The following is a 13,771-nucleotide window of genomic DNA, read 5'->3' as shown; positions in this document are numbered from 1 at the left end:
TAGATATTAAAATTAAGAACAGATGGGGAAGGCTTTCTGTAGAAGGTGGGCTTGGTGGGATTTTAGTTGAGACTCAAATGAAATCAGGGAAGTCAATATCTAAAGAGGTGGACAGATAATATTCTAGGCCTCAGGACATCCAGAATAAATTCCCAGAGTCAAAATATGAGATGTGTTGGTTAAGAAAGAATTAAAAAAATCAGTGTCACTGTATCTGAATCAAAGAGGAAGGTGTAAAAAGACTGTAAAGGTAAGAGGAGGGCTAGATTATGAAGATATTTGAATGCCAGTGCATTTTGTTATTTACTCCTAAAAGACAATAGAAAACCACTGAAGGGTTTGTTGAGGTGGGAGGTGATAGTCTGACCTATACGTTTTTAAAACATATATTATTATTACTAAGTAATTATTTTTAATTTTTTATTTAATATTAATTTTCTTAATTTAAAATTTATTTTTATTATTAAGTTATTTAGAAAAATAACTTAAGTGGATGAATGAAAGATGGATTGAAGTGGGGAGATTTGAGGCAGGCAGTTCCACGAACAAACTATACTACAAGAATGGTGAAATTGTCAGAGATAGAAAGAAATGTAGTCAAGAAATGTTACACAGGTAAAATCAACAGGAAGAGATTAGATTTAGGAGGGACAGGAGATAGGAAGGAATTCAGGATGACTCCTAGGTTGGGAAACTGAGGAACCAGAAAGATAGTATTGCCCTCTATAGTAACAGGGAAGGTGAGAGTAGAAGAGGGTTTAGGGGAAAAGATAATGAATTCCATTTTGGACTTAACGAGCTTAAGATTTATACTGGACATACAGTTCAAGATGTCAAGGATACTGGATCCTGAACACCAAGATTGGAGGTCAGTAGGGAGACTGAAACAGAAAAGTTAGATTTGAGAATCATCAGGCTACAGATAGTAATTAAACTCATGGAAGATGATGATATCACTAATTGAAGTTATATAGATGGAAAAGACAAGAGGTCCCAGATAGAAACTTGAGGGACATGCAAAGTTAGAAGGCAGGATATGGATGAGGATATAGCAAAGGAGACAGAGAAGTGATCAAATAGGTAACCTAGAGAAGGAGAGAGTATCAATTGGAGAATTATCAACAATATCAAAGGCTCCAGAGAAGTAATAGAGAATTACAGTTTAGAAAAGACCTTTGTTGACAGCAAACAGATAGAATAATAGTTCCATTGTTCAAGAGAGTTCAAATTGCAACACAAGGTGACATATCCTGAAAACCTGAGCCTAAACATTAATGTAAAAAGATGAACCTTTAATAAAAGGAAGCATTTAAAGCATTTCTAGGAAGAAAATAAAAATCAACAAGAAATATAAACAAGCAGCTGAGGATAACAACAAAATAATAATAAATAGATTTTTAAAGGATTGATTTCTAAATAAGCAAAGGTACAAGGATGAAAGTAGAAGTTAAATTGAAGTAATAATAGAGGAACCCAAAGCAATCAAAACAATCTTCCTAATTAATCAAAGATTAGTAATGAAATGTGCAAAGAATGGCATAAGAACACCCCTACCATGGAACAATGTCTTCTCTATCATTTACAATAATTTTTATTTCTAAGAGAGAGGCACAAGAGAAAAAAAGCATGAAAGGATAAGTTCTACAAAGCAATAACAAAATATATAGAAAAGGAATATAAATAAGTACATTAGATGCTGTAAATACATGAAAAATCAGAGAATAACAAAGAAATAAATAATTAAAATGAAAAAATAATGAATCAAAAAATAAAATTCTAGAATAGAAAAAAAAGGAAGACAGGGGGAAAATTTTTTTTTAGAATAAAAGGCATAGAAAATAAAATTTCAAAAATAATAATGAAAGAAATTAAAGAGTAAGGAAAGTTTACTTAACTGGGAAAAAGGTTAAAATTAAGTATGTTAATTAAGTATATAAAAGGAAGAAAAAAAAGAAACATTTAAGTGAAACTCTAAAACTATAGAGAAAGTATAACAACCAGAAATTGGGAGAAAACAGAGAGAAAATAAAATTGCCACTAAAATTGAGCAAGCCAAAATAGTTGAGGATATAAAATATTGTGGTTATAGAGGAAGAGGCAAAAATTCTAATTTGGGGTGAAAAAATATATAGAGAGGAGGAAAATATAAGCCAAATTCTCATAACTTTAACTAGAATGAATTAAACAATCCAATATAATAAATAACTTATAGTTTGAATAACAAAATAAAATCTTAAAATCTGTTGCTTACACAAAACACATTTTTTTTTTTCTTTTTTCTTTTCTGAGGCTGGGGTTAAGGGACTTGCCCAGGGTCACACAACTAGGAAGTGTTAAGTGTCTGAGACCAGATTTGAATTCCTGAATTCAAGGCTGGTGCTCTATCCACTGTACCACCTAGCCGCCCCCACATTTTTTTTTTTTTTTTTAGAAAAGACATGCACAAAATAAAAATGAGGTGCAAGAATAATTACAATGCTTCTGGCAAATCAAAAAAAATTATTAGTTGTGATCATGCTATTAGACAAGACAAAACTAAAATTTGTAACATAAAAAGGAAAAGATAAAGAAATTACATTATGCTGAAAAGAACTATAGTAAAAAAAGTCTCAATATTAAACTTACATTGTTCAAATATTTAGCATATAAATCCATAAATGAAAAGATAACAATTACAAGAAGATATAGACAGGAACATGATATCGAACAACAAAATCAACAAAAGGGAAGATAAATAATTAAATAAATTGCTGAAGAATCTAGGACAAAAAACTTTTCACATCTTCTAAATTGAATTATTTAAAAATATACAAATTTCTGAGCACTGAATAGAACTTTTACAAACCATTCATATGTATTATGGAACAGAAATCCTTCAATAGATATAAAAAGGTAAAAGTAGTAATTAGCTCATGGAGCACAAACTAAAGAAAGACCTAAATGTAGACTTAATGAAATCCTAAATGATGAGGACCAAAGGATAAATCATAGAAACAATTAATAATTATGTGAAAGAAGATGACAATGATAACAACATATCAAAACTTCTGGTAGTAGTTAAAGAAGTCTGAAGGGGAAAATGATATCCTTCAAATATATATTCATAAAATAGAAAAAGAAAGAACAAAGAACAGAAAAAAAATTTTCAAATGAGAAAACTAACAAATAAGCTGCTAAAGACAAGGGGTAAAAATAAGTCAAACTATAGATAAGATAAATAAAACAAAATGCTGGTTCCTCAAAAAGACTAATAAAACTGATAAACTATATCAATTTGGTTAAAAGGAAAAAAGCAGAAAAGAAAATCAACAAATTAGGTAAAATCTAAATAAAAGCAGAAGAAAAAGTAATTAGTTGAAGCTCATATTTGTGATTATATACTACCAAAAATATGAAATAATTAAAGGACTACCTCAAAAGTAGAAAATATCCAAATTAAAAGGCTAAATGGAATGCTAAATAATCCCACCTCAAAGGGAAAAAAAAAAAAAAAAAGATTCTTCTACCTGAAAAATTAATAGGATAATTCTAACAAACTACTAAATAATAAGAAGCAGTAATATTACACAAATTATTCTCAAAAAACTGACAAAGCATGCAAATCAGAATCATTTTATGAGATAAAACTCTAAATCTAAACCAAGGAAAGCTAAAGGATAGGACTCTAGATCAATATCATCAATGAATATTTTTTTATTTAAATATTTTAAATAAAATTCTGTCAAATAAACTATAGTAATTTAACCAAGAAATTATTCCATATGACCTAGTTAGATTTATATAAGATGCAATTATAGTCCCACATCAGAAAAGTCATGAACATCAAGAAAATTAAAAACAAAATCAAACAAAACCATATTTTCTCACTAGATGCAGAAAATCTTTAAAATTCAAAACTGTACAAAGTGTGACAGAGAAAGACCTTTTTTCAATATCAGAAAAATAGTCATGCACTATGGGGATATACTGGAAAGTTTCCCAATAAATATAAGAATAAAGCAAATATTCTTATTACTGTTATTTGACATAGTTTTTAAAATCCTAGTAATAGTTGTAATACGTGATAAAGAAATTAAACATGAAGACATGGATAAACAGGCAACTAAAACCTACCTATTTGTTGATACTATGTTATAATAAACTTAACAGGCTACATAAAAGTGTTGCAAATGAATAATATACTACCTACAACAGTGTACCAAAGTTAATTTGGTGTTAATGCTCTTTTGAGTAAAGTCGTTTTGATGTTCTATTGATCAAATTATTTTTAAATACTTCATTGAATCAATAAAGTAAAAAATAAAATTCACTTGGAAAAATAAAATATATTTACTATTCAAGGAAATGATGAAAAGAGATGGGGACAATAGGTAATAATATTTTCTAACTCAAACTATGTTATAAAGCAGCAGTCTTCCAAACCATCTGGTATTGGTTTAAAAATAGCAGTAATGAGTAGAACAGACTAAAAAGTGAGAATCAGAAACAATGGAATTCAATAATCTAGAGTTCATTAAATCAGAAAACATAAATTACTTAGGAAAGAACTCTCTATTTTATGAAGTCTTGGAAAACTGTTAAGAAGTAATCCCCCCCAGAAAATAGGCATGAACCAATAACTTAAATATATTCCACAATATATTCTCAATGAAATCATGACCTTTATATCAAAGATCATAGCAAAAAAAAAAAAAAAAGAGTAGACTGTATACTTCTTAAAAAAAAAAAAAAAAACATTTTTATTCACAAAACATATGCATGAGTAATTTTTCCAACATTGACCCTTGCATTACCCCCTGCCAAAATTTTTCTCCCTGTTCTCCCCATCTCTTCCTCCACCCATCAGGCAGTCCAATACATGCCAAATATGCTGAAATGAATGTCAGATCTAATGTGCATATACATATTCACACAGCCATCTGGTTGTGCAAGAAAAATCAGATCAAGAAGGAAGATAAAGAAAAACCAAGAAAAAAGAAACAAAATGCAAGCAAATAATAACAGAGAGAGTGATAATGCTATGCTGTGTTCCACCCTTTGTTCCCATGGCTCGCTCTCTCTGGGTGTAGATGGTTCTCTTTATCACTCCACAAGTGGAACTGGTCCAAATCATCTCATTGTTGAAGAGAGCCGCGTCCATCAGAATTGGTCATCATCTAGTCTTGTTGTTGCTATGTATAATGATCTCTTGGTTCTGCTCATTTCACTTTGCATCAGTTCATGAAGGTCTCTCCAAGCCTCTATGAAATCATCCTTACAGAATAATAGTATTCCATAGCATTTATATGTAATAATTTATTCAGCCATTCTCCAAATAATGACCACTCAGTTTCCAATTTCATGCTACTACAAAAAGGGCTGCCACAAACATTTTAGCACATGTGGGTCCCTTTGCCTTTTTAAAGATCTCTTTGGGATAAGCCCAATAGAAACATTGCTGGATCAAAAGGTATGCACAGTTCGATAACTTTTTGAGCATAGTTCCAAACTGCTCTCCAGAATGGTTGGATCCGTCCATAGTTCCACCACATCCCCTCCAATATTCATCATTTTCTTATCCTGTCATCTTAGTCAATCTGACACATGTGTAGTGATATCTCAGAGTTGTCTTGATTTGCATTTCTCTGATCAAAAGTGATTTGGAGCACCTTTTTATGTGGCTACAAATAGTTTCGATTTCTTCATCTGAAAATTGTCTGTTCATATCCTTGGACGACTTATCAATTAGAGAATGGCTTGAACTATTATAAATTTGAGTCAATTCTCTATATATTTTAGAAATGAGGCTTTTATCAGATCCTTTAGATGTAAAAATGTTTCCCAGTTTCTTGCTTCCCTTCTAATCTTGTCTGTATTAGTTTTGTTTTTACAAAAACTTTTTAACTTAATATAATCAAAATTATCTATTTTATGATCAATAATGATCTTTAGTTCTTCTTTGGTCATAAATTCCTTCCTCTTTCACAAATCTGAGAGGTAAACTATCCTATGTTCTTCTAGTTTGTTTATAGTATCATTCTTTATATCTAGATCATGAACCCATTTCCACCTTATCTTGTTATATAGGTGTGGGTCTATGCGTACTTTCTGGCATACTAGTGTCCAATTTTCCCAGCAATTTTTGTCAAGTAGTGAATTCTTATCCCAAAAGGTGGGACTTTTTGGTTTGTCATATTAGATTGTTATAGTCATTGGCTATTTTGTTCTGTGAGCCTAACCTATTCCATTGATCAACTTCTCTATTTCTTAGCCAGTACCAAATGGGTTTGATGACCATTGCTTTATAAAATAGGTTTAGATCTTGTACAGCTAGGCTACCTTCATTTGCTTTTCTCTGCATTAATTCCTTTGAAATTCTTGACCTTTTGTTCTTCCAGATGAACTTTGTCATTATTTTTTCTAGGTCAATAAAATAGTTTCTTGGGAGTTTGATTGGTATAGCACTAAATAAATAGATTAGTTTAGGGAGTATTGTCATCTTTATTATATTTGCTCAACCTATCCAAGAGCACTTGACATTTTTCCAATTGCTTAGATATGACTTTGTGTGGAAAGTGTTTTGTAGTTTTGTTTATATAGTTCCTGACTTTCCCTTGGCAGATAAATTCCCAAGTATTTTATATTATCAACAGTTATTTTAAATGGAATTTATCTTTATATCTCTTGATGTTGGATTTTGTTAGTGATATAAGAATGCTGATGACTTATGTGGATTTATTTTGTATCCTGTAGCTTTGCTGAAGTTGTGGATTATTTCTAATAGCTTTTTAACTGATTCTCTGGGGTTCTCTAAGTATATCATCATTTCATCTGTAAAGAGTGATAATTTGGTTTCCTCATTATCTATTCTAATTCCTTTAATCTTTTTTTCTTCTCTTATTGTCAAGGAGCACATTTCTAATACAATACTGAATAGCAATGGTGATAGTAGGGAATCTTGTTTCACCCCTGATATTATTGGGAATGGTTCTAGTTTATCCCCATTACATATGATGCTTGTTGATGGTTTTAAATAGATGCTACTAATTTAAGGATAAGTCCATTTATTCCTATATTTCTAGTTCTTTTTTTTTTTTTTAATAGGAATGGATGTTGGATTTTTTTTTCTGCATCTATTGAGATAATTATATGAGTTTTGTTAATTTGGCTTTTGTATCAAATTATGTTAATTTTGTATCAATTATGTTAATATTTTTTCTAATATTGAACCAGCCCTGCATTCCTGGTATAAATCTACTTGGCCCTGGCATATTATCCCGGGGATGATTATCTGTAATTTTTTTGGTAATATTTTGTTTAAGATTTTTGCATCAATATGCATTATGGAGATTGGTCTATAATTTTCTTTCTCTGTTTTCTCCCTATCTGGTTTAGATATTAGTACCATATCTGTATCATAAAAGGAGTTTGGTAGGAGACTTTCATTCCCTATTTTTTCAAATAGTTTATATCATATTGGAGTTAATTATTCTTTAAATATTTGGTAGAATTCACATGTAAATCCATCTGGTCCTGGGGATTTTTTCTTAGGGAGATGATTAATAAGTAATTTATTTCCTCTTCTGTTAATCTGGGCAATCTACATTTTTGTAGGTATTTCTCCATTTCACTTAGGTTGTCAAATTTATTGATATAAAGTTGGGCAAACTAACTCCTGATAATTGCTCAAGTTTCCTCTTCATTGGTGGATAGTTCTATCTTTTCATTTCTGAGTCTAGCAATTTTCCTCTTTCTTTTATCTTATCAAATTAATTAAAGGTTTATCTATTTTTTTCATAAAAGCAACTCTTAGTTTTATTTATTAATTCAATAGTTTTTTGGTTTTTTTTGTTTTGTTTTGTTTTTTTAGTTTCAATTTTATTGTTCTCTCCTTTTATTTTTAGAATTTGAAGTTTGGTATTTTATTGAAGGTTTTTAATTTGTTCTTTTTCTAGCTTTTTTAGTTGAAAGCCCAATTTATTGATCTTTTTGTTCTCTATTTTATCCAAGTGAACATATAGAGATATGAAATTTCCCCTTATAACCACTTTGGCTGCATCCTACAAATTTTGGTATGTTGTCTCATTATAGTCATTTTCTTGGATGAAATTATCAATTGTGTCTATGACTTGCTATTTCACCCATTCATTCTTTAGGATGAGATTATTTAGTTTCCAATTTGTTTTTGGTCTATTTTCCCCTGGCCCTTTATTGAATGTAATTTTTATTGCATTGTGATCTGAAAAAAATGCATTTACTATTTCTGCGTTTCTGCTTTTGATTTTGAGGTCTGTATGTTCTAACATGTATTCATTTTTTGCGAAGGTTCCATGAATTGTTGAGAAGAAAGTGTATTCCTTTTTGTCTCCATTCAATTTTCTCCAAAGATCTATCATATCTAGTTTTTCTAGTATTCTATTTACTTCTTTAATTTCTTTCTTATTTATTCTGTGCTTTGATTTATTTAGTTCTGGGAGAGCAAGATTGAGATCTCCCACTATTATAGTTTTGCTGTCTATTTCTTTTTGTAGCTCTCTTAATTTCTCCTTTAGGAATTTAGATGCTACAACACTTGGTGTATATATGTTTAATATTGATATTGCTTCATTATCTGTGGTACCCTTGAGCAAAATATAATTTCCTTCCTTATCTCTTTTAATCAGATCAATTTTTGCTTTTGTTTGATCTGAGATGAGGATGGCTTTTTTTTTTTTTTTTAACTTCACCTGAAGCATAATAGATTCTACTCCAGACTTTTACTTTTATTCTATATGTATCACTCTACTTTAAATGAGTTTCTTGTATACAACATATTGTAGGATTCTGGTTTTTAATCCAGTCTGCTATCCACTTACCTTTTATGGGAGAGTTCAACCCATTCTCATTTACAGTTAAAACTACTAATTCTGTATTTCCTGCCATCTTATTAACCTCAAATTATTCTTTTCCCTTTCCTTTTCCCCTTTCCCTTCTCCCCAGTATTTTACTTATGAGCATTACTTGCCTCAAGCAGTCCTCCCTCTTTAGAGACTGTCCCCCTTTCTTAGACCTTTCCTCTACTATTTCTCTTTTCTAGTTAGCCTACTCCTTCCCTCTTCGTTTTCTCCTCCTACTTTTCTATAAAATGAGAGATATTTCTTGGTGAAAGCAAATATAACTAATATTCTTTCTTGGAGCCAAATCTGATTCACAAAATATTCATCACCCTCCCTTCTTTCCTTCAATTATAATATGTTTTCTTTGTCTCTTCCTGAGATGTAATTTCACTCATTTTATCTTCACTTCCCCCCTTTTTTTCTGTTACAATTCCCTTTCCATCTCCAGTTTCTTTTTTATATTATAACAGTAAAATCAGATTATACATGTATTCTCAATGTATACCCATAACAGAAATACAGTTTTCAAGAGTTTTTTTTTTTCTTTTTACCTTTTTGTGCTTTTCTTGAGTTTTATATTTGAAGGTCAAATTTTTTGTTTAGCTCTAGTCTTTTCATCAAAAATACATGGAATTCATCAGTTTCAATGAATGCCCATCTTCTTCCCTGAAAGAAAATGCTCAGTTTAGCAGGGTAATTTATTCTTGGCTTTCTTTGCCTTTGGAAATATCAGATTCCAGGCCTTTAGATGCTTTAAAGTGGAAGCTTCTAGCCTCTGAGTAATCCTTATCGTGGCTTCTCTTCTTCTGGCTGCTTGTAATATTTTTTCCTCAGTCTGATAGTTCTCAAATTTAGCCATGATATTACTTGGGGTTTTAATTTTGGGGTTTCTTTCAGGAGGCATTCGATTAATTTTTTCAATGGTTATTTTACCTTCTGTTTCTATGATATCGAGGCCGTTCTCTTTGATGATTTCCTGAAAGAGTATGTCTAGACTCTTTTTTTCATCATGTATTTTGGGAAGTCCAATAATCCTTAGATTGTCTCTTCTAGATCTATTTTCCAGGTCAGTTATTTTCCCCATTAGGTATTTTACATTTTTTTTCTATTTTTTTTCCCATTTTTTGGTTTTGCTTTATTGATTCTTATTGTCTTATTGAGTCATTCTTTTCCATTTGCTCAGTTCTGAATTTTTGTGTGTTTTCTTCATTTAACGTTTTTTACTTCTTTTTGTATTTGTCCAATTGAATTTTTGAATGAGTTGTTTTGTTCTTTGAAATTTTTTTCCCATTTCACAAATTATGTTTTTTTAGTTATCTTCTTTTTCCATTTCACAAATTCTGTTTTTTTAAAAGTTATTTTCTTTTTCTGTTTCACAAATTCTATTTTTCTTAGAGTTGCTTTCTTTTTTCAGTATCAAATATATCTTTTAATGAGTTATATTTTTTTTTCCATTTCACTATGTCTATTTTGTGTTGCCTTTTCCAAACTCTCTTGCAAAGCTTTCATTTCCTTTCCCCATTTTTCTTCTAGCACTCTTTTAAGATCCTTTTAAAGTTCTTTTAGGAGAGTCTTGTGTGATGAGGACTAGGTTATATCACCTTTTAAAGCTTCATTTGGAGACAATCTGCCTTTGATCTCCTCAGGGTTTAAAATCTGTTCTCTTTCTCCATAAAAGCTGTCAATTGTTCCAGTTTGCTTTATTTTTTCACTTTTTTTTTTTGTTTGTTTGTTTTTGTTTAAGTTAAGCTAAGGTCTGCCTTTAGGGCGGGAGAGGTTTTTCCAAGACACTGCAGTTATGCTGGTTCAGTGCTGTTTCATTGCTGGTACTGGGTCTGCCATGTGGAGTCAGCAATGCCCTGGGGCTCTGCTCTGTCTGCTGGGGTTTTGTGGTCAGTTGTTTATGTTTCCCTGTCTCTCTCCCAGTTCTGATTGAAACAGATCTTTTCTGGTCTGTTCCTTCCTGTAAATTCTCTGCCCTGGACTCAAATCTGTGTGCACTGGTGTTTACATGGTTGCCCTGGCTTCCTCCCTCCCATTTCCAATTGAAACAGCTCTTTTTTTTTGGTGATTTTTGAAATTATCTTCTGCTGATAATTTGTTGCACTCCCAATATTTGTGAGTTCTTCTCGTCCAGACCTAATTCAGAAGCTGGATTTCATAATTATTGTGAGGGTTGTAAAGAAGTTCAGAGAGAAACATGTGTTGTCTCTGCCATCTTAGCTCCACCCTCGACTGTACAATTATTAATTATGGATAGTAAATATGTTCTTTAACCAAACATGGGGAAAGTCAATTATAGAGGATAAAATAGTGAACTCTGATTATATGAAACTGAAAAAGCTCCTGTACAAACATAACTGATGTATCTAGAATAAAAAGGGAAATATCAAATGGCACACAAAAAAAAATCCTTGCATTAAATTTATTTGATAAGAGTGTGATGTCATATATCTATATCTATATCTATATCTATATCTATATCTATATCTATATATATATATATATGTGTGTGTGTGTGTGTGTGTGTGTGTGTGTGTGTGTGTACACTACCGTTTGGTATAATAAGAATATCCATAAATGTTGTACATTACACACAATTTCAGAATATTTTGGTGTATTGATGAATTTTGCAATTTCCCCCTTTTTTTTATTTTAGGAAAAAAAGCCCTACCTATCTAGTTAATCATCACTGTCAAAATCAATAGTATATATGTTACTATAAGTTAAATTTATGAATTTTACATGAAAATTTTAAACCATATAAATATAGAAAGTTTATATAATTTTTGGGTTTATATAATGTATCAATTTATATGAAATTATAAATTTATATTAAATATTTCCACACAATGACATATATATATATATATCACATTGCATATAATATTAACTACAATATATCTGTGATCTCATCAAGGGTAAATCTCTTAATTTCTTATAATCCATACATAGATGATTTTTAGATCTCTATGTATTCAGCACAATCTCTTTATTAATTTTCAGTTCATATCATTAAGATAACTAATGGTCATTTTAAATAGTATATCACATAGATATATATCCCACATAAAACTTCAAAAGCAAAACACAGAAATCATCATGTTTCTTCCCAAATCTTTTCCTTTTCTGAACTTCTCTGTTTCTATTGAAAGCACATTCATGAACCTAAATCTAAAATCATGGTAAACTCAGTGTTGTTCCTGATTCTTCACTTTCTCTAATCCCACATATGCAATCATTTGCCAAATCTTGCCATGGCTTCTTCCACATATATCACACCCAGTGGTATGGTGGCAAATGGTTTTTAAAACAATGTGCATGACCCATTTTTAAGTTTAATTTGCATTACTAACACTTTTCTCGTCATTTTCTTACATCTAAATAATCAATAAAATAAAAATTCAAGCTCTAATATGTAACATTTGCTGACTTATGAAATTTAAGCACTTATACTAAAAATTTAACAATTGGCTTTTCTTAACTGGTTGAACTGGCTCCAGGACACTCCTGCTATACAAACCCTTCCTACTCATTTACCATTTTAATCCAGGAGCTCAAAACATTTCTCACCAGGAATACTAACAATAGTCTTATAACTAACTGACCTTCCTATTTCAAGTCCCTTCCCAACCCAAACCCTCTATCCACACATCTATCAAATTGATTTTCTTTAAGCATATATCTGGCCAAGTCACTTTCTTCTTCAATAAATTCCAGTGGCTCCCTATTATTTGGCATTTGGCATTTGTTGTCCTTTCTAGCAGGGCTCCAACTTTTATCTTTCAAATATATACTAATCATATATTATTCCTTTTGCTGAACTCTATAAGTCCAGCAAAACTTGCCCTTCTGTTCTTCAGCATACACAAAAGATCTTATGCTATCCTTTTCCCAGCAGAATTTCTCCTCTATAATCCTCTCATGATAATTTTTCATCTCTGCCTGTCTACTGAATGATCCATTCCTGCATACAAACATGTCCATGGACTTCTCATCCTCAAGAAACCCTTTCTTTATTCATCTCTCTTATTATCAACTTTCAAAGCTTTTCTTTTAGACTGTCCGATATTCTCATTTCTCGAGGTTCTCTTATGACTTCTCTATCTATTCCTGTGTATTATTCACTGGTTCCTCTTCCTCTTCTATCTTCTAAATGTATCATGCTCGTTCTTTTTCAGTATAGAGGTTTCTAAGGATTCTAGCTGGTCTCCTCAGTAGAAAGTATATATAAGATGGAATCATTTGGAGAGGGAAAAAAGAGAAAATGTGGGAGACAGGTCCTAAATTTATAAAGAAAAAAAAGTGAGTGACCTGGGCAATAGGAGATAATTGCCAAAAGGATTTGGATGGGGTTATATAGGGATGATTCTGGCTTCAACAGAAGTGTCTGAGTAATGGTAGCATTGGGAAAGTATGAAGCAAGATGTATATGTATTCTTCAGCCTGACTCCATGAAACATCAAACATGGGTGGCCAGGGATGCATTTTTTCTAAAATGAAGTCACAGTAACATTTGAAAGGAAAAATCTAAGATGAAGAGAAATTTGGTAACATTTGCTTCAAAGGACATAACGGAACAGATATCAATTGTACAAGATTTTGAGATAGGTAGGCTGATATAGCTGCAAATGAAAGTTAGCCAAGGAAGAGGGCTTTCACCTTGGAAACTCCAAATCATAAGGAAGAAGAGAAAGGAAAGTGAGTTTTTCAGTCATAGATTAGGTAAGTACCAATTGGTGGTTTCCCACATTTACTCAAGAATCAAAGAAAATAATGTTACTTACCAATTTGCTTTCTATATTGATCAACAGGCAGTTTTAAAGTGGAAGCATCCTTTCTACCCATCTTGGGTCTCCAAAATATCTATTCAAAAGAAAGAAAAACAAATCACAAAATATTAAAATAAAAATAAA

General features: G+C 31.1%; 1 protein-coding gene across 3 annotated transcripts in view; it reads right to left on the bottom strand.

Annotated features, from left to right (window-relative positions):
- Window positions 1–13,771, bottom strand: part of TRIQK (triple QxxK/R motif containing) — a 132,923-nt gene that overhangs the window by 66,751 nt on the left and 52,401 nt on the right. For all 3 annotated transcript variants that reach the window (XM_074269591.1, XM_074269598.1, XM_074269600.1), the window contains exon 2: window positions 13,643–13,721. In XM_074269591.1, the coding sequence (XP_074125692.1) occupies window positions 13,643–13,703 (61 nt within the window). In that variant the 5' untranslated portion in view covers window positions 13,704–13,721. The remainder of the gene's footprint in view (window positions 1–13,642; window positions 13,722–13,771) is intronic.

The sequence above is a fragment of the Sminthopsis crassicaudata genome, chromosome 1 (genome assembly GCF_048593235.1).
Source record: "Sminthopsis crassicaudata isolate SCR6 chromosome 1, ASM4859323v1, whole genome shotgun sequence".
In the NCBI taxonomy this organism is placed as follows: domain Eukaryota; kingdom Metazoa; phylum Chordata; class Mammalia; order Dasyuromorphia; family Dasyuridae; genus Sminthopsis; species Sminthopsis crassicaudata.
The sequence above is the reverse complement of the archived record's forward strand: the minus strand, read 5'-3'. Positions and strand labels throughout refer to the sequence as shown.